Genomic DNA, 22,124 nt, shown 5'->3' on the forward strand with positions numbered 1-22,124 from the left:
AGAACAGAATGTCCACTCACCATGGAAGGTGTACTTCAGATAAGTATTTTCATAAGTGCGTCATAAAATAATACATAAACATTGGACTGTCTTTCAAGTAATGTAGATTCTTTAAAAAATCTCAGTTTTTTCTCTGGTTAGACACAGGACGCTAAACAAGAGGTTTTCTATGAAGAAAGGAGCAATCACTGTCAAGGAGCAACTCCTGGAATCTGCAGCGCCGCCCAGGGAGCCTACAATGACCCAGAAAGGGAATCGAAACAAAGGACCAGAAGCAACGAACTTGGAAACCCAACGTGGGATTACGCCGGCACATCCGACATCGGAGCAGGATTCAGGTAAGACAAACACTGGAAGCAAAGCACGTTAGTGAGTTCTCTGGCCCTTAATTAATATATGGGCTTGGCTCTGCCCCTGTGCGATGAAGAGCGGAGCATGTCCAACAAGTGTTTCCAGTACTAGTGCGAACAGTACAGGGGGAAGCCCTGTCTAGTGCCTCTCTTAACTGGAAAGTCTGTTGACAGCACCCCGTTGACTCGCACCCTGGCTCTCGGATTGGTGTACAGCAATCGTACCCAGGCTGTGAATACAGGGCCAAATCCAAATGTTATCAATGCTTGTCGCATATAGGGCCAATGGAATTGAGAGAGGAACACATGCGGGGTAGATCTGGTTTTCACAGTAGCAACCTAGTTTTCCAGGCACCGGAGGTTGAAGCACATGGCTCGCTTGGGCATGAAGCCAGATTGATTGCCATGGACAAGTGCAAGAATCACAGATTGCAGTCTCATAGCTAGTAACGAGGCTAGAATTTTTGTCTCTATGTTGAGTAGCGATATGGGTCGATACGACTCACAGTCCGTGGCGGGTTTTCCAGGCTTATGGATCACTACCACTGTAGCATTGCGGAGATCTGGTGGGAGTGTCTGATTTTCCTGTGCCACTTGGCACATGTTTAGGAGCTGGGGACCTAATAAACTAGCATTGCGTTTGAAGCATTCTGCCGGGAGCCCGTTTGGTCCTGTGGCTTTCCCCGATTTCAGATTGCTAATGGCGGTAATAACTTCTTGGAGGGTGAGGTCTCCTTCGAGGGTATTATGCTGTTCTTGGGTAAGAGTAGGTGTTTTAATGCAGCTTAGGTAGTGGTGGATTTGGGAGTCGTCAGCTAGGGGCCTTGTTTAGTAGAGTTCTGCGTAGTATCAGACGAATGCGCCCGCACTAGCTGATGCAGTTGTGTGCATCTCTTTCCTTTCCTGTATCATGGCTACCCATCTTGCTTCCCTCTCCTTCCTCCCTAACCAGGCCAGCAGCTTTCCCAGTTTCATAGAGTCGGTGTTGTGAGGCCTGAAGTTGGTTTTTAACTTCTTTTTCCACCAGTGCTCGGTTCACCCTACATGTTATCTCAATTTAGCGAAGAATTTGAACATCAGCTCTGGATTCCAAATGTCTCTCTGGCTGTAGGAGTTTAGATTCCAGGGTCTGGATCTCCTGTGTCTCTTCTCTCTTCTTGCCTGATAGCATATTTTTCACCCTGACTTGTAGCACTACCTTGTAGGCCTCCCATAGAGTGACTGCGGAGGATTCTGAACTCTCATTTTCACTAAAATATCTGTCCGATTCCAATTGGATCTCACCTTCTACCACCCTATCCTGTAGGTCCCAGGCTGCCAACCTCAATCCCTGTCAGCACCTCAGTGTTCTCCCACCCACCGTAAACCAAAGGGGTGAGTGATCAGATATGCTCCTTCCAAGGTACTCTGCCCTCTCCACTGCCGCCCACTACCGCCACCTCTCTTGCCTGTGCGAAGAGGTAGTCCAGCTCAGAAAAGACTTCATGGCTGTCTGAGGAGTAGGCACTCTCAAGAGGGTATTGTTGGAGCGAGAGATCAGTTAGACCCAGAGTGCTAAAAAATTCAGCCAGGGGCATGTGTGTGCGCCTCTACCCGAGCTTACATGTGAGTGGTCTATTTATGGATCTACCATGTCATTGAAGTCAACCCCTATGATATCTGTAGAAGGTCCGAACTCCAATAGTATCCCAACTATTTTATCTAGTGTCTGGTTTTATAGTCGTGGAGGGGCATACACACTAATAGGGTTAATTCTCTCTGGCCCAAGGTTCACTGCACCGCAACAAAGGTGCTATTTGGGTCCATCCATGTTCTATTGCTGTAAAAGGGGGGTGTTTTCTTTATCAGGATTGCAACACCCCTTGACCCGGATGAGAACCCCGCGATTGCTAGTGTGGTATGCACCCCCCTCCCCAGGAAGGAACAAGGGGTCACTTCCAGAAAAGTTTTTAATAATTCACATAGAAAGCAAATAATTTCTATGACAAACTAAAATAGGATCATACTTTCAATTATTCTAATAAATGTTCAACAAGCATGAAAAGCCAATAAAGCTTTAATAAAGAAAATAGGAAACACATACTGTGGGTTGTGTCTTCCACTTTAGAGATGCGGTTCTCTGCCTGCGTCACTCTCTCCAAAACATTTTGTATGTCTTGGTGCAAGAGGGTCACCTCTAATTGTATCTCCACCATTTTTCCTTCTAGGACTTCTCTGAAAGCATGGATTGCTTGTAGGAGGGTTGCATTGTCTGGTAGGGCGCTGGCTACCACTTCCGCCTCGTGGGGTGGAGGGATCACCTTGGCATATTTGTCCATCTTTCCCTGCTTTGACCGTTTGGGGTTTTGTCCCTGGCCATCATGATACTGTTAAGTGGTGTCTCTCTGAGGGCCGGTTCCACTGTAGATTATGCTCCCTCCACGTCAGTGACTTGGTCTCAGGAGGGTACGTCGTCTATGTTTACCGTGGTGTTAGCTATATTTTTCTAGGGCCTTTAGATCTCTCACCTTACTCAGGTTTGCATCCCACCACACGACCAGCGGTGTGGGGGTTCTCTTACCTTGGCTGGCTTTGTGTCTGTTATCTCTCACGGGGGCAGGGAGGGCCACCGTGGATTAGCTCACTGGGCTGCAAGTGTCTTCTTCGTGGGCTATCTGTGTTCTGTATTTTACTGGCCCCCACTCTGGGCCCCAGGTCCGCGTCTGGGTATATCTCTGCCATGCCCCCGTGGGTGGTCTCACCTGCTCCTCTGCCTCTCTCTGGCTCATCGCTGTTCCTCTCAGTGAGGGCCACCAGGGTCTCCCCTGTATTCCGAGTTGCGTGACCCCACCTTGTCTCCGAATGCTATGTAAGATCACCGCAGGGTACTTGAGTCAGCATCTATTGCCTCGGGCACCCACAGAAGAGGTGCCAATCTTCAGCCCGCAGGGAGAGTGCCAATCTGCAGCTGACCTTGCGGCTAATAGGGGGAGGGGTACACCCTCACCGGCGCCTCTGTTAGACCCACAACCTGCTCACTTGGTTTCCACTGAGGGCCCGGGTCCTCTCTGTGGTCTTGCCTTGGTTAGACCTTCACTCTGAGCTCCCACTATGTATTCTCTCTCCTCACTGTCCCGGTGCCTTCTACGCCTGTCCCTGTGCTCGGGGGTTGCTGACTCAGACACACCACGAGAGGGTGCCTCGTCAATTGATCTCATGCCCAAGAGGGGGATGTCCTATCTCTGCCCCCCAGGGGAGTTCTCTGCCAGATTTCTCAGCTTTGATCACCTCTCCCCAAGTTCCGTAGATATTTCACTTTGGCGATCCAACCTGAAAGCCAGTCCACCGTCGTTCTTATCATCTCAACTGCAGAGCCCACCCCGCCTCTCGATGGACACTGGCTTAGAGAGCCACTGGGGGCTGCCGGGCACTTGGCAATGCCGATGATTAACGCCGGGGGGGTGCTCTCTGCACATGTCTTGGGCCCTCCTCACCTGTCCCAGTGTTCGGGGGTTATTGACTTAGAGCTCAGACACACTATGGGAGGCCACCCCGTTGATGCATCTCGTACCCAGGAGGGGGTCACCCCATGGGAGTTTTCTGCTGGATTCCTCGGTATTTGGTTACCTCTCTTCGGGCTCCGTTGATTTTCACTCCCAACGGTCCGACCCAAAAGCCTGTCCACTGCTGCTTCTTCAGTCAGGCCCGCAGGGCCCACCTCGCCTCTTGGGGACGCCGGCTTAGAGAGATGCCACCGGGGGTTGCCGGTCCCCTGTTCGCCCTGGCATTTTAAGGGCGCTTGGCAGTGTCAATGACTAGTGCTGGGGGATGTTCTCTGCAACGATTCCGTGTGCTAAGGCTCTCTTATTTGAGTCCGTCATCGACTATGTCAGGCCGCCATCTTCCCTCAATTCTTTGTGAGCTCCTGTCTGCCGGGGGCACATGGGTCAGGCTTCGGATGGTCTTGCAGCCCAGGAGGCTTAGTCTATACTCTGCAGTGGCAGTCCGGTTACATCTGGGACTCCCAGCCTGTATGGATGGCATCTAGCAGGTCAGGATATGCAACAGGATTAATGCAGGGCTGCCTGAGGTAACGGCAGATGTAGCTACTCGGCCATGTTGTTGGCCAAGCCCCCTGCCAGTCACTCAGTGGCGTAACACAGGGCCCCGCAGCCCCTGCGGTGAAGGGGGGGGGCAAGCTCCAGGGGGACCCCTCAGTGCAATACTCTGGTGAGCTCTTCATTGAGTCTGGATGGAGCCCCTCCATGTACCTTGCAGGGGGGCTCTCTCAAGTTTTGTTACGCTGGTGCAGTCACTATAATTAATCTTCCCCTTTAGCCCTGCCACATTCCAACTCAATATAGAAAGAGGGCTGTACTGTGTGGACAGAGTGACAGAGGTGTCTGCAATGGGCTGTAGAACAGGTGTGGCAGCTGAAATTACCGGCGATATATCTGCCTGGGCTTTAGTAGAGGTAGCAATAAAGAGGGCCTTATTGCCCGCATGTCAGTCTAAGTCAGATAGTACGTCATACCTGTTAGATGTGGGTGCAGCGCATGAGGTGCGCGGTAAATGGTATGTGGCCTGCGCATTGGCTGAGCATTGGTGGAAGAGGTTCTAGCTAAATGAGGGGGGATAAGGATAACTGAACAAGGTTTTACAAGTCCCAAATAAATAGTAGTACACACATCAGGTGCACAGGGATGCTGGTGGTCGCATGAGAGATTGCATGACTGGTGCCATTAAAAAGGAGAGGGGTCTATAAAATGGTCAAGTGGGACCAGGGTAATAGAGCTACTGGATAGAATGCTGTGCCTAAAATTAAAAAGCAAGTAGTAGGCCAGGTTTGAAGTTTTAAGGTTCACCACAATACTGCACCATTCAAATCATGACCCTGTTGTCTGCAAGGTAACTGCACTTGTGACGGTCTGTTTAGTTTAAACTTTTAGCAATAATATAGGTTTAGTGGGGTCCCTAGAGCTTTTGGCCCCGGTGCCACGGCGCATGCTGCACCATTAAAAGCAAGTCCCTTTTGACGGAAAGTTAACTGCAATTGTGACTGGCTGTTTAGTAGTCAAATATAGCAATATTATGTGTTTAGAGGAGTATTAGCTTTATTTTTAACATGCCTATTATGACATTTAGAATTTGATAAGTTGAAAAAATTAATTCGATAGTGCCTACAAAGTGCAAAGAAATGTACTGAGGCATGAATAGGAAATGCCACAAACGTTCTAAGGCTAAAGCATCTGGTTTACACAACTAAGTAATAACAAGCATTGTTATGCATTGGTTTGGCCTATATAATGAATAATGAGCTGTTTTAATCAATCATCTTCCGGGAGAAGGAAAGAGCTCCCTGACTGATAGTACAGGAGGGGAGATGTGGCGCAGCGGCCAGAGCTGCTGACTCGAGAGCTGGGGATCCCAGTTCGAGACTGGGTGGCGCCACGCAACATCCTGTGATTCTATGCAAATCAATTCATCTCTCCTGGTGATAAAATGTTACATAAATATTCTGAAAGAGTAAAAGTTAAAATTTGTATGAAAATACAGTTCCACCTAAGCAGTTGTTAACAGTATTTTGGCGGCGGGAAACTGATAAGGGAAGCAGCAGAGTAACATGCATTAGTAAATGCAGGAAAATATGCTACAGTCAATAGAAATTGAGGAAAGGTAAGTGGCTCAAACAGGAACCAATGAGAAGCCAAGAAGCAGAGGAGGAGGTATGCAAGTCCCTTTTACATTTATATTAAAAACAATAGGTTTCTCAAGCACAGTGCAAGCGCTGAGCAGGCAAAACCTAAAAATCAAGATTCCAGCATACTGTTAGAAGCTGTCTGCCTTATCTGTGGGAAGAGATCTCATCTTGACAGTAAATGGGGCTTAAACTGTGTGACCAGTTATCGTAGAAGTATCGTAAATGCGTGCAGCCAGGGAAAGTTAAGGAAAAAAGTTCCACACAGAAGTGAATGAACAAAGTAAATCGGCCATGGGAACTGATAGGAGCCCCTTTTTAATATATAATAAATACAAGAGATTTCACAAGCGCTGTGCAGGCGAACCTTACAACGAGGCAAAACCAGGAGAAAGCATTCAAAACAAGCACTGCTAGTGCATTGTTTTCACCTATGTAGTGAATAAAGAGCTGTTTTCATCAATCATCGTCCAGGAGAAGGAGAACTCCCTGATAGATAACATGGAGTGGACGGGATGTGGAGCAGCGGCCAGAGCTGCTGACTTGAGAGCTGGGCAGGTGAAACCAAAAAAATCAAGCATTCCAGCATACTGTTAGAAGCTGTCTGCCTTATCTGTGGGAAGAGATATTATCTTGACAGTGAATGGGGCTTAAACAATGTGAACAGTTTTCGTAGAAGTATCGTAAATGCGTGCAGCCAGGGGAAGTTAAGAAAAAAGTTTCACACAACAGTGAATGAACACAGTAAATCAGTCACTGATAAGTGCCCCCTTTTAAGATATATAAAGTACAAGAGATTTCACAAGCACATGCAAGCGCTGTGCAGTCAAAACCTAATAACGTGACAAAAGCAGGAAAAATCACTCAAAACATCACATATGTAGTGAATATAGAGCAGTTTTCATAATCATCGTTAGGGAGAAGGAAAGAACTCCCTGACAGATAATAAAGGAGGGGCCGAATCACAGAATTAATCTGAGACAAAATCCTAAACTTATTACTTTTGGTATATACAGAAGACATTTAGTAGTAGTAAAGTTAGGATTTTGCCTTAAATTAGGATTTTGTCTTAAAACCAAAATTTAAGCCAAACTTAAGTTTGACTTAAGACAAAATTCTAACTAATGACAAAATCCTAACTTAAGACAAAATACTAACTTTACTACTACTAAGGTGCCGATTCCGATCCGTTAAAAATATTCCCTGTACGAATCGTATCCGGATTTTTTAACGTACGAATTGTACAAGTCCCGTACAAACTGGCAAGTACGATTCGTATTTTAAAAAATCCATACGAATCGCATTGGGAAAATTCCCCGACACGTCCTCGGGTCGGAAAAAGTGTCCGACACGTCCCTGGACAGTTTTACGTACGAATCGGTAAACTGAAGTCCGAGCGTGCAAGTACGATCCGTCCCGTCCGTCCGAATGCACAACCGTATGGAAAAAACACCGTACGGAGCGAACTCCCATAGCAACCATGGAGAAGTCCAAACATGTGCCCGCATATGCGCCGAACACCCCCCCAGCCCACCCCCCCAAGTACGCGCTGTACCCCCAGCCCCCATGTACTCGCCGTACCCCCACCCCACCCCGTATGTGCGGTGCGTACCCCCACCCCCGTATGTACGGTGCGTACCCCCACCCCCGTATGTACGGTGCGTACCCCCACCCCCGTATGTACGGTGCGTACCCCCACCCCACCCCCGTATGTGTGGTGCGTACCCCCACCCCCGTATGTACGGTGCGTACCCCCAGCGCGTAGCGCTAGGGGTATAAGCGCGTAGCGCTGGGGGTACGCACCGTACATACGGGGGTGGCGGTACGCACCGTACATATGGGGGTGGGGGTACGCACCGTACATACGGGGGTGGGGGTACGCACCATACATATGGGGGTGGGGGTACGCACTGTACATACGGGGGTGGGGGTAAGCACCGTAAATACGGGGGTGGGGTGGGGGTACGCACCGTACATACGGGGGTGGGGGTACGCTCCGTACCTATGGGGGTGGGGGTACGCTCCGTACATGCAGGGGTGGGGGTACGCTCCGTACCTACGGGGGTGGGGGTACGCACCGTACATGCGGGGGTGGGGTGGGGGTACGGTGCGTACATGGGGGGCTGGGGGTACGGCGCGTACATGGGGGGGCTGGGGGTACGGTGCAGACGTGTAGGGATGGGGGTACGGTGCGTACCAGGCCCCCTTTTCGTCGTGCATCACGGCGTACTTAGCTTTTCTGGCACTTTTTGGGTCCCGTAAAAATATTGCCGTGCGAAGTGCTGTGGGTACGAATCGTACTTGCTGATCTGTAAAACGCTGCCCGACTCCGTGCGAATGTGGCGTACGCAGTGTCCCGGATCCGAATTGTGGGTATATTTTAGCCGGTCGGTGTTTTTTACGATTCGTACGGAAATGGTGTTTCTGTACGAATCGTACTTGCGGGTTTGTAAGGTGTTTTTCCCGGGTACGAGTCGGATGGAGAAAACGCTCCGTCCGACGGTTCGTACCCGGTTTTTCCAGGATCGGAATCGGCCCCTTGATGTCTTCTGTGACTACCAAAAGTAGTAAGTTGTCAAGAATTCCTGTCATGCGAGGGGAGGAAAACGGTAACCAGCGAAAACGGACTACATCTCCCAGGAAGCTGAGCGGTTGAGAGGTTATGTAAACAGGAGAGCTGTTACATAACTCAAGGAAAACACGCCCTTATGTAAAACAGGAGAGCTGTTACATAACTCAAGGAAAACACGCCCTTATGTAAACAGGAGAGCTGTTACATAACTCAAGGAAAACACGCCCTTATGTAAACAGGAGAGCTGTTACATAACTCAAGGAAAACAACGCCCTATAAAGGGAGGAACCGGGAGGTACAACGCTGTCGGATATTGTGTTTACAACCGACGTACCTGCTTAGTGAAGAGCAGTGTTCCGGAGTGGTGCTCCAGTAAGGCAAGAACGGAGGTAGGTCGAGTCGTTACTCCCTGGGCCGTGTCTTGCCCCATCGTCACCTGTGAAGGACCCGGAAGCTCTACCGGATAACCATTGAGCTTCGCTTTTTGACTCGGCTGAGTCAAAGCGCAGTGGCGCTTTTGCTGGTTGGAGTCGTAACTCCCAGCCCGACCAGAGATACAGGGACTGCCAGCTGTAACGCACACCAGGAGGTGTTTGCCGCGTTACAGACTCGGAAGTCCACAGGATCGATCGAGCGGCTGCTCTCGGTTCAGTCTTCTTTGCTTGTGATTGGGGTATCGGTGACGCATCACCAGGAGGTGACTCCGCGTCCCGGTGCAGTCTGAGGAAGAGGTTGAGCGGCTGCTCCCTTCAGGTAGAGACCCCGGCTGGGTGTTTCCCTGACTCCTCGATTCTCCCAAACACTCTTGGTGCCCCTCACAGCCTACCGATTGGCATTGTCGGCCATTTCATTTCTGCCCTCTGTTGGCATACGCCGGGATCGGCGTATATGCAGAGGACGGTTAGGACCATCCGTGCTGTGGGCTGGTAACGTACTTAGCCTGGAGGATTCCAGTGACTATAACCTTTGTTTATTCCTTGTATTATTTTTGCCTTCATTAAAATAACTAAACCTTCACAAGTGGTTGCGTTCTCATTATCGTGTCTGTTAAACGATCCTGAGACGTTCAGGGCGTTACAAAATATCCGACCTTAATAACACTAACTGTCTCCCGGTCGATAACAGACATGGCAACACTTGATGATGTGCTGGCTGCTTTAGCGACAGTGCAAATTGAATTGGCTGCCTCCAGGCAAGAAACAGCCGATGTAAAAGCCAGACTGGATGCTATCCACTTGGACCCGCTCACGCCCAGCACCTCCCTCACGAACCAGACCCCTGCGGTAGTAGTGGAAATGCCGGTAGCCGTCCCCTTGGCAACACCAGAGAGGTACAGTGGGGATCCTAACACAGTGCAGGTATTCCTCACACAAGTGGCGCTACATCTATCGTGCAAACCAAGGGCGTTCCCCACGAGTCAGGCTCGTGCGGCTTTCCTTATATCCTATTTGGCTGGAAACGCAGCACAATGGGCCGTACCTCTGGTGAGCAGGGACGACCCCATCTTATGTGATTGGGGTGCTTTTCGCGAGGAATTCCTGAAGGTCTTCGACAGAAGGGCTGACTCGTACACGGCGGACCGTGAAATGCTTGAGTTGAGACAGGGATCCAACGACCTGGTGCAGTATCTCAATGCGTTCCGAAGGCTGGTTGCGGAAACCAAGTGGCCTGTTGCTAAACAGACGGCGCTCTTCCATCACGGGCTGTGCGATGAGCTCAAGGACGCCGTGGCTCATATTGACCCACAACCCAAGACATGTGAGGGCCTTATCAACCTGGTATTACGGCTGGAACATAGGCTAAGTGAAAGAAAGGGGGATCATGGGAGAAAAGGAAAATCCCTTCCATCCTATGTGACAGTGGGAAGTCCTGAAACTTCCACCGCATCCAAGGGAGAACCCATGGACATCGGCGCAATACGAGCGAGCCTCACAGCCACGGAGAAAGAGTCACGCCGTAAACAAGGATTGTGCCTATATTGTGGCAAAAAAGGCCACTACGTACGTGAATGCCCTGCCAAACCGAAGACGTCACGTTATCGGGCCAACCGGTCGGTAACAGCCGTGGTGGACGTACCGGCGGAAAACTAGAGGACTCCCAGACCAAAGAAGGGGCATCTCGGAGTCACTCATCCATCCCTTCACTTTCCAACTCGGTCACTAAGGGACAACAACACCTGTTTCTCACGGTGCACGTGGGAGTGCATGACCAGTGGATACCCGTTGTGGCCATGGTGGATTCAGGGGCCACTGGCATGTTTATGGACCACAACGAGGCATGCAGGCTAGGGCTAGTGCTTCTTCCCAAAGCTGTACCCGAAGACGTCTATGCTGTAGACGGAAGGCGATTGGTGACGGGGCCCATCGGGCAGCACACGGGGGTCCTTCCGATGAGATGTGGGAGGAACCATTTGGAACAAATCGATTTTAACATCATCCGAGCGCCCCAATATGGCGTCATATTGGGATTGCCGTGGCTACAGAAACACAACCCCTCTGTGGATTGGCCAACACATCGCATCGAACTAACGTCACCGTATTGCATCCTGCATTGTGGAATAGAAACGGAATCCCTTGACGCAGATGAGAGCGGGAGTCAGACGGTGGCTACAGCGGCAGAAAAAGATGTGGCTCTCCCCCAGGCTTATCACAGTTTTGAGGATGTATTTGATGAGGTGAAGGCGGAAGTGCTACCACCACATAGACAGTTTGACTGCCAGATCGACCTGGTGCCAGGGGCCAGCGTTCCCAGCGGCAGGCTGTATGCCCTGACGGAGCCTGAAAACGTGCATCTCCGGGGGTACCTGGATAAACTCCTCAAGCTAGGATTCATCCGCCCGTCCAAGTCTCCGGCCGCCTCGCCACTCTTCTTCATCCCGAAGGCTAATGGGGAGCTGAGAGCCTGTGTGGACTTTAGGGCATTGAATGCGATAACCGTAAAGAATCGGTACCCCTTGCCTCTCATCAGTGTACTCCTGGAACAGGTCAAGAAAGCTCGTATCTACACCAAGTTGGATTTGAAAGGGGCATACCATCTGGTGCGCATGAGGGACGGAGACGAGTGGAAGACCGCCTTTAAGACCAGGTTCGGCCTTTTTGAGTACCTCGTCATGCCGTTCGGTCTGTGCAACGCCCCGGCAGCCTTTCAGTACTTTTTGAATGAGGTATTCAGAGAGGAGTTGGATATCTACGTGGTCGTATATATCGACGACATCCTCATCTATTCGTCCAGTGTGGAGGAGCACGTACACCACGTCAAAGCTGTGCTCCAAAAGCTGAGGGAAAACATGCTGTTTTGTAAACTCAGCAAGTGTGACTTCCACGTCACATCCGTGGAATTCCTCGGAGTGATGCTGAGTCCAGAGGGACAGGAGATGGCAGAACGAAAGATCAAGGCGGTGAAAGAATGGCCGGTGCCCCAAAGCGTGAAGGACGTCCAAAGTTTCATTGGCTTCGCCAACTTTTACAGGCGGTTTATAGATGGATTTTCAGGATTGGTGGCCCCAATCACACAGCTACTGAGGAAGTCCAAGGAGTTTGTCTGGTCCCCTGAAGCGAACAAAGCCTTTGAGGCCCTGAAAAGCGCCTTTGGTAAGGCACCGGTGTTGGCTCACCCCGATCCGGATCTCCCCTACGTGGTGGAAGCGGACGCATCGGATGTGGCGCTGGGGGCTATCTTGTCCCAACGCAACCACGACACAGGGGTGCTTCATCCCGTTGCGTACATGTCCCGCAAACTCAACGACGCCGAACGCAACTACCATATTGCGGAGAAGGAGCTTCTCGCAATCAAGGACGCCTTCACCGAATGGAGGCATTGGTTGATGGGGGCAAGACATGTGGTATCGGTGTACACGGACCATCGGAACCTACAGTTCATGACGGCCACAAGACACCTTTCTCCCAGACAGCTGCGGTGGATGATCTTCTTTGCGGGGTTCAACTTCCGCATCACATATCGGCCGGGGACGGACAACCGGAAGGCGGACGCCCTGTCCCGTCAATCTGCAGTTAAGGAACCATTGCCTGCGACCGAGCATTCCATCATTTCCCCGAGGATGGTATTGGGGGTTATCCAACCGGATACTTTCCTGAGGGGAATAAAGAGAGGGATCAGGTCATTCGCATGGCGGAGGTGGCTCCTCAGTCACAGAGAATGGCAGCTGAAGGACGGGATACCCCTGAAGGGCAGGTGCCTATTGATACCCACGCCTAGGCTAAGGAAACAAGCATTCATCTGGTGCCATGACTCTCCATGCGCAGGTCATTTGGGCTTTGAAAAAACGGTGGCTAGCATGGGACGGCATTTCTGGTGGCCAACCATGAGAGTGGATGTCAGGAGGTGGGGACAGGAGTGTCCTACGTGTGCTACCATGAAGGCCGACCATGGCCGAACCCAAGGGCTCTTACATCCACTTCCGACCCCGGATAGACCATGGGATAGCATATCGCTGGACTTCGTGGTGGGCCTACCGGTAGACCAGGGGATGACGGCAATACTGGTGGTGGTGGATTACTTGACGAAAATGGGGCACTTCATCCCCTGCAAGAGAGTCCCTACGGCCGGGGAATTGGCGTCACTACTCCTAAAGAATGTGGTACGACTGCATGGATTACCTGGGGTGATCGTGTCGGACCGGGGGTCGCAGTTTACTGCGCAATTCTGGAAGACTTGGTGCACTGCGCTGCATGTTAAGACCGCCCTGTCCACCAGCTACCACCCTCAAACGGACGGCCAAACCGAGCGCCTGAACCAAACGCTCAAACAGTATCTGTGATGTTTTGTGGACCAGGGCAGGGAAGAATGGGTCGACTTGCTATGGGTTGCAGAGATCGCCTATAACAACGCCACTCACAGCTCCACACAGTCATCTCCGTTCTATAGCAACTATGGCCAACATCCCAGGTTCTTGCCATTTCTACATCCGTTCAGAGAGGACAGGATTCCCGCCACAGCGGACAGGGTGGCACACATAAAAGACACGTTGATGCGCTCAAGGGCTGTCCTAATGGAGGCCAAGAGAAGATACAAGGCTGCGGCAGACAGGAAGAGAAGGCCCGGGCCACTGTACCGCACTGGAGACTACGTCTGGATATCCACAAGAAACATGAGGTTACGAAAGAACAGTGTGTTCCATCCCAAGTACATGGGCCCCTATCGAATTACCAAGTGTATGGGTCCCGTGAACGTGAAGGTGTGCTTGCCCCAGTCATTGCGGATACACCCTGTCTTTCATGTATCATTGCTCAAACCAGCACCCTCTAAGCCGTCTGGGACACCTAGGCCGGTATGCGTGGAGTCGGAGGTGGAGTATGAAGTGTCGGGCATACGGGCGTCCCAATGGCGCAGGGGGAAGCTGTGGTACCTGGTTGCGTGGAAAGGCTATGGCCCGGAGGAGCAGTCATGGGAACCGGCTGAAGGGGTTCATGCTCCGCGCTTGGTCTCCTTGTTCCATCGGCGTTTTCCTGCCAGCGCTGGACCCGTGGGGAGCCGCTGAGAGGGAGGATGTACTGTCAAGAATTCCTGTCATGCGAGGGGAGGAAAACGGTAACCAGCGAAAACGGACTACATCTCCCAGGAAGCTGAGCGGTTGAGAGCTTATGTAAACAGGAGAGCTGTTACATAACTCAAGGAAAACACGCCCTTATGTAAACAGGAGAGCTGTTACATAACTCAAGGAAAACACGCCCTTATGTAAACAGGAGAGCTGTTACATAACTCAAGGAAAACAACGCCCTATAAAGGGAGGAACCGGGAGGTACAACGCTGTCGGATATTGTGTTTACAACCGACGTACCTGCTTAGTGAAGAGCAGTGTTCCGGAGTGGTGCTCCAGTAAGGCAAGAACGGAGGTAGGTCGAGTCGTTACTCCCTGGGCCGTGTCTTGCCCCATCGTCACCTGTGAAGGACCCGGAAGCTCTAACGGATAACCATTGAGCTTCGCTTTTTGACTCGGCTGAGTCAAAGCGCAGTGGCGCTTTTGCTGGTTGGAGTCGTAACTCCCAGCCCGACCAGAGATACAGGGACTGCCAGCTGTAACGCACACCAGGAGGTGTTTGCCGCGTTACAGACTCGGAAGTCCACAGGATCGATCGAGCGGCTGCTCTCGGTTCAGTCTTCTTTGCTTGTGATTGGGGTATCGGTGACGCATCACCAGGAGGTGACTCCGCGTCCCGGTGCAGTCTGAGGAAGAGGTTGAGCGGCTGCTCCCTTCAGGTAGAGACCCCGGCTGGGTGTTTCCCTGACTCCTCGATTCTCCCCAACACTCTTGGTGCCCCTCACAGCCTACCGATTGGCATTGTCGGCCATTTCATTTCTGCCCTCTGTTGGCATACGCCGGGATCGGCGTATATGCAGAGGACGGTTAGGACCATCCGTGCTGTGGGCTGGTAACGTACTTAGCCTGGAGGATTCCAGTGACTATAACCTTTGTTTATTCCTTGTATTATTTTTGCCTTCATTAAAATAACTAAACCTTCACAAGTGGTTGCGTTCTCATTATCGTGTCTGTTAAACGATCCTGAGACGTTCAGGGCGTTACATAAGTTTAGGGTTTTGTCTCAGAATAGTTCTGTGAATCGGCCCCGGAGTGAAGAGGAAGTGGTGTAGTGGCCAGACCTGCTTACTCGAGAGCTGGAGATCCCGGGTCGAGTCTCGGTGGCATTGCAAAACATCCTGGGATCCTATTGAACTCACTTAGGGCCAGATGTACGAAGTTTTTTTGCGCGCACAAATGGATTTTAGACCCGTTTGCACCCGCAAAAAAACTGTGGCCCATGTACTAATCCTATTTTTCGAGTCGCAACTCGCAAAAAAGGATTAGCGACTCGCTATTTGGAAGGGGTGTTCAAAGGGCGTTCCTTCCCAATAGCGACTCCAAAAGATATGTATGAATGTTTTGTAACCGCAATTTCGGTTGCAAAACACTTGCAGTTTACCACCCTTCTCAGAAGGGTGGTAAACCATTCGCAAACTGGAAGGGGTCCCTAAGGGACCCTTCCGATTTTGTGAATGGGTGTGCACAGAGTAGGCAGTGGTCCCAGGGACCACTACCTGCCCTAAAAAATGAAACAAACAGATTTAATTTTTTCTTTTTTATGCATCCTGGTTTTTTTTAAGGAAAAAGGACTGCATTAAAAAAAAAACTGCTTCAATTACAAGCAGTCCCAGACATGGAGGTCTGCTGACCCCAGCAGGCTACCATCCCTGGGAGGTCCAGCCATTCCAAATAGGGTCGCAAATTGAGACAGCCTAATTAATATGCATGAGGCATTCAATTTGCGACCCCATTGGGAATCGCAAACGGTGTCTCAGACATTGTTCTACATTGGAAAGTGCAACTGGCAAATTGCGACTCGCCATTTGGTGCAATTGGCGAGTCGCAATTTCCAATGGTCGTACAACTGGCCCTAAATTTCTCCAGGTGATGAATTTTTATATAAATATGCTGCAAGAGTAAAAGGCAAAACTTTATGAAAATATTGTTCCACCAAAGTGGATGTTAACAGTATTTCAGAGGAGGGAAAACTGATAAGAGAAGCAGACGGGCAACAAGCATTGGTAAATGCAGGAAAATATGCTACAGTCAATAGAAATGGACAAAAGGTAAGTGGTACACACAGGAACCAATGAGAAGCCAGGAAAGAGAGGAGGCGAGATGTAAGTCCATTTTAAGTTTATATTGAAAACAATAGATTTCTCAAGCATAGCGTAAGCGCTGTGCAGGCTAAACCTAAAAACGTGGGACAGGAGGGAGAAAGCAGTAAAAAAACGAGACAAAAGCAGAAGAAAGCACTCGGGGAGGAAGCAGAGCGGTGCAGCAGCATGGGAGATCTAGGCCTGGGGCCTGCTGTGCCATGGTGAGAGCACCTTTTTTTTTAGGTACCTTTCACTACACCTTGTATTAAATGTTTAAAGCCTGGTGTGTTTAATAGTTGACCTTCAATCAATACTGACTGAGTTATCTTTAGGATTTTTTTGTGACTACACACAAAGCACAAGTTATGTGATCTTTCCCTTAACTGACTAATTACTTTAAGAACTCACAAGGGTTGGATGGCATGCTGCACGAATCAAAACATTTCATGAAAGTAGATGTGTTAGTTAGGTGGATTACAGTTCATAGATAATCTCAACACATTTCATAGATAACCTCCACATAATTTGTGTTCCTTACTTTTAAATCTATGTGAATGTACTGGCAGTCTGCTCCCAATATGCAGTGATTTGAGAAAGGTGTTTTACCTGAAGATTGCCTTACCCCAGAGAAAACAGAGTTCAGAATGTGATCTTCCTCTGAAAAGAGAACCAACCGACTTAACATATTTTTGTGTTAGCTGGTAGATTTAGCACATTATCAGTGTTGACTAGTTTGACCATTCTGCTTTATTCATCATTAACGTATTCTTAACAAATGTAACACTGTACCTGATTGTGACTGTTCAGTATTTCTTGTACCTTCATTTTCTTCCGGCTACAAGGATCAAAAATATATTTGACACATTTTAGAACATTAAAATAGTATGTAAAGTAAGCATCTGTGCATCCTAAAGACTCCGTAAGCTATCAGCTAGTAGGAGGCAGAAATGGAAGCAAGAGAACCGCAAAACAGACTATACACTTTTACAAATATATTAGGCCATAGGACTTGTACATCAAGGTTACACGTCAGTTTATCCCCTGTGCCATTTCCTAAAGATCTGTCTACTTGTAGATTGCTTTTCAATGCCTCTGGGAGCAGTTCTTCCTCTTCACAAATACAAAGTTGCATTTTTCATGTCAGGCAGTAGAGCACGTCTAACTCTTTTATTCCATGCACATTTCTCAACATGACTCTAAACCTGAATTCAATGGATGCCAGAAATAATGTGGTACCTCGTCGCCTTCTGACAAATTCTAGTTTTCAAGCAGACTGTATTGTTTTTTCTAAAGACACACACGGAGAACCCCTCTCATCATTGACACAAAAGTTGGACAACCGAAATCAACACACTTCGGAGACTTCCATAGCACCAGCAGCGGACATTTTGTCACAGGCACTTTCCCAAGTACATCCATGGGGGACTCTATAAAATTATTATTGCATTATCCACCACTAACAAAATAAACTATGGGGCATATGTACAAGCCCCTATCGCCATGGGAACATCACTTTTTGTGACGTTCCGGTGGCGATAGGGGCTTGCCTTATGTACAAGGCACAGTTAAGCCACTTAACATGGCTTAACGCTGCCTTGTACATAAGGCACCCTTTCACGCTATGTTTGACATGAAAGGGGCGTGCAGTGGTTGTTGTAGTGGGTGCTCTAACGTAACACCAATTGTATTTACGCTGCCCCCTTTGTACAAGGGTGGCGTACATAGGAGGCAGCGCGAAAATTAAGACCTGGAAAACCCTGATCTTAAGTTGGCGAAACAAGGAGAAATGCATTATTTCTCCTTGTTAGGTCTCGCCTGATTCAGCGCTTGCGCTGATCTGGCCAAGACATTTTGTAAACAGGCTTTTTCAAAGTGCTGCCGTGGCCTAAAGCTACAGTGCACGTGAACGTGCACGCGCGCCCTCCGTTGCACGCGATCGTAATCGCGATTTCGATCACTTTCACTTTCGCGGCCGCGTTGCCAAAGCTTGTTAATGCTTGTGGCCTGGCCATAGCTAACGAGATACCCCTGTCATGAGAGCAATCCTCAGCAGACCTAGTTTGTCAGCCTCCAGCACTAACCACGCAGGGGCATGTCAGGACTTTTAGTTTTTCTTTTCTATTGCATGCACCGGGCTAAAAATCGCAGTTGGTGCACTGCTGCCTAAAGCGTGCCGGTGAAACCCACCTTCGCGCCGTGGCTCTGGTTGTACAGATGTGTTTCGGGGGCTGTTTTCTGCAGCTGTAGCCCTCCGATGGCTTCCTTCCTGGCTGGAACAGTAAATGACTGCTCTCACACCAGCATTCCCAGGTCCTAACAACGGTGTAATCTTTTTTTTGCAGATTTGTAGCGCTAACTCGACCTGAAGGTGTTGGAGCGCTTTGCATGCGCACCAATTACATTACACAACGGCACATTCATGTTTGTAGGCTCTGGGAGCTAAGTGATTTGCCGAGAATCACAGGATGTTGAGGGGACGCCGAGACTCGAAACCAGTTCCCCAGTTCTAAAGTCGGCAGCTCTGGTTGTTAGGCCACATTCTCCTCAACCTTTAACAGAGCATTGCATTTTCCTGTGCCTGATTTCACCGTATGACTGAGACCCGTCTCTGACACCCCTCCGTGCGGTGCCACGGTCCCCGCAGCACCCCTCCCTCCGCTGCCAGCCGCCGCTGATAGAAACGCCTCTGTGCTGCAGGCCAGCCTCGGCCTCGTCATTTGTCATTCGTTTAGCCCACACCTGTTTGCGTTCGCCAGAGCTGTCCAGGGGCAGGGAGGAAGGCCGGGATACAGGCTCTTTCATCCCTGGGACTCGGTGTGCTCGCAGCCTCGGCCCTCAGGGACCCTGGGGTCACATGCGGGGGGTCGAAGACATACGGTTCTCATTATGGGATCTCTGCCAGACCCGGGGCTCCGAAACAAGTAATGACAGGATGCGGACCTGTGTATAGCTGAGCACTGTCCACGAGGTGTCTAAACTGACACTAAGCAATTTAATTCTTGATATTTGTTTAATTTTCAACAAGGAAACAAAAAGGTTCATTGAATCATTTCATTATGTTCATGTGTAAGACAACAAATAAGGTAAATCCAATATATACCAGGACAAAATCATAAGCTGTATGCATCAAACTCATTTACATACAGTGTTCATGTATAACGTAACTTCAATACATTTGATGTCACTGATTCAATATATAACATGGTTACAACACAACAAAAAATAGAATGCCCAATGCATTTCGGAACCACTGTTCCTTCGTCAGGGGCCAATCTGCGGAAAAATAAAAAATAAAACATTTCATTGTTTAAATTGTTTGTTTAGGGACTCAATCTCTAGCAATCAGTTGTGTAACAATCACGCCTCAAAACAAGTTACCTGTGTGTGTGTAATGTTTATTTTCTGTTGAGTGAGGAATCTCGTGATTCTGTAGATGTAAAAGATGAACCATATGGGGTTAATCTAACAACTGGGACCTATATTCAAGGAAGTGAACATAGATATATCATGACGCGATAGATACAAGAGCTTACCTCTATCAAGCTACTTTATGGCTCTGTGTGGAGAAAGTAGAACATGTCAACTGACAATGACGCGAAAGATTGTAACGTTTGCAAGCAGAGAAAGACAGGCCGATATGAACTGGTGTTGGGCATTAAAAATGCCTAAAAGATCTTACCTTATGTTTAAGTGTATAATAAGCTGTAAAGACAAGAGAGGAAAAAGAAAACCGGGAAAATTAAAAAAGCGGCTCTAGGTCAAGATATAAGGTTGGTAAACCCCCGTAGAGGTCAGTTGCAGAATCCTTACCTATTGGTGAATAACGAGCCTAAAAAACCGTCGAGACGCCTCAGCAAGTGAACGAGTTGTCAACGGACTGAAAAGGTCCGGATGTTTATATGGAGAAAAAACCGGAACGTAAACCGGAAGTACTTAAACTACTAAACTAGACATAGAAGGCGAGTACTGTCATTAACTGTATGTCTGCTCAGTAGGCACGCATGGGCGCCATCTTGGAACGGGGTGAGGGGATTGAAAGATGCAGTAATACATCCACTCCTGTTGGATGTAAATCGTGTTAAAAGTGAAAAAATGTTACACAAAGTAAGACTGTAGTGTAAAATAGCCTCGTGTGCATCCTTCTTGCACGATGTGCAATAGGGGATGCGATGTGATTTCGAAGTGGCCACGGGAGGCGCGCAGAAGCGCCATCTTGGAATAGACTACAAGTTAGCGTAAAGAAAAGGTGATCATGTGCAGAGAATAAAGCAATGTATAGCGGGGAAGAAGAGTTCTCCAAATGCTAAAATGCGTAAGTTTTCAATGCCAAACAATTAACTATATGAAGGACCCTAAAACCTATGATATATACCGTGACATGATGTATAAGGTGTGCATACACAAAGAGAGAGAAGATGAAGAGGTCCTAGCTAATGTAAAGGACATTGATTAGGTCTTCAGAGGAGAGGACTGCTGCTAATGGTATACTATCCAAGCGTATACAAAAAGTATGCAAGTATAATGAAGGGATGTAATAAACGAACAGATAATACACCTGGTACGAAGGGAGACTATTCTGTGGATCTTAGGAAAATAGAGCTGGTGTGAGTTTTGGTGTGGTGCTGTGATGCTTAATTTGTGTGTAAGGTGTGTCTGTCAGTCTCAAATTGCTGACTCTAGTGGGTGATCGCGTGATTAAATAAAACATGACATGTCTAACCTGTCATTAAGCCCTGTCGGTATCAAGGTATCCAAATATTTGGTCCAAAAGACCTCCCTCTGTAGGAGTCTCAGGTGATTATTGACTCCTTGTTGTTGTTCCACATGCTCAATGATTTGAAATCTAAGTTGCGATATCGAGTGGCCTGTTTCATGCCAGTGTACCGCCAGAGGTGAGGTTGTGCTCAAAGTTCTAATACGACTTTTGTGTTCTGTGAGTCGTATTTTCATTTTCCGTTGTGTTTTTCCTATGTATAGTTTTCCACATGGACATTTGATCCCGTAGATTACATTGGAAGTATTGCAATCGCTGGTATGTCGAAGTATAACATCCTTGCCTGTGGTGGGGTGTTTCAAGATATTTCCTGGAATGACGTTGTTACAATGTGAACAATTTTGACATTTTAATGTTCCTTTATTGGTGCTGATGGTGTGAGGTTTTTTTGTAGAGGAAATGAGTTCACGTAAATTTTGACCCCTGGTGTAGGCATGTAAAGGCAAATCACGAAAAATGTTGTTAAAATCTGTTTCATTGGAAAGTAGTTCCCAGCGTTTATTAATGATTTTCTTGATAGCAGGTGAACTGGTTGAAAATTTTGATATGAATACTATGTCTGATTTGTTTGTTTTTGTAACAGGTGTCAGTAGTTCTCTCCGTGGTTTTGCCAAAGCTTTTGCCGCGCAGGAATCAATAATAGTTGAAGGGTAACCTCGTTGTTGGTATTTTTCTTTATGAGCGTGAATCTGAGTTGTGCTGTCGGATGTGTTTGAGCAAATGCGTTTAATCCGGATGAATTGCGAGTAAGGTAGATTATTGATGAGATTGTTGGGGTGAAAACTGGAAAATTGTAACGCGTTGTTACGGTCTGTAGGTTTGGTGTATATGGTGGTGGTAAGACCGTGTCCATCTGCATTTTTATGAATGGAGACATCCAAATATTGAATAGTGTGTATGTCTATTTTGTAGGTGAATTGAATCCTGGGATCATGGGAGTTTAAGGTTGTGATCATTTCTTCAAATAGTTGCTGTGTGTTAGTCCAGACCAGGAAGATGTCATCGATGTATCGACAGTATGTATAGATGTTTGTCCACCAATGTGGAATGTCCATTATGTGCTCCTGTTCAAACATGGCCATGAAAATGTTGGCGTACGATGGAGCCCCCGGA

General features: G+C 48.5%; 1 protein-coding gene across 4 annotated transcripts in view; it reads right to left on the reverse strand.

Annotated features, from left to right (window-relative positions):
• The window catches only part of EDARADD (EDAR associated via death domain), a 492,613-nt gene that overhangs the window by 72,486 nt on the left and 398,003 nt on the right, over window positions 1–22,124 (reverse strand). The window contains exons 5-6 of one of the 4 annotated variants that reach the window (XM_085611939.1): window positions 17,027–17,072; window positions 16,860–16,894 (exon numbers count right to left, since the gene is read on the reverse strand). In XM_085611939.1, the coding sequence (XP_085468065.1) occupies window positions 16,860–16,894; window positions 17,027–17,072 (81 nt within the window). Of the gene's footprint in view, window positions 1–16,775; window positions 16,895–17,026; window positions 17,073–22,124 lie in introns of all 4 variants that reach the window. The other 3 variants (XM_085611936.1, XM_085611938.1, XM_085611937.1) reach the window with 3 other exon arrangements.

This window comes from Triturus cristatus, chromosome 6, assembly GCF_964204655.1.
Source record: "Triturus cristatus chromosome 6, aTriCri1.1, whole genome shotgun sequence".
NCBI classification, from domain to species: domain Eukaryota; kingdom Metazoa; phylum Chordata; class Amphibia; order Caudata; family Salamandridae; genus Triturus; species Triturus cristatus.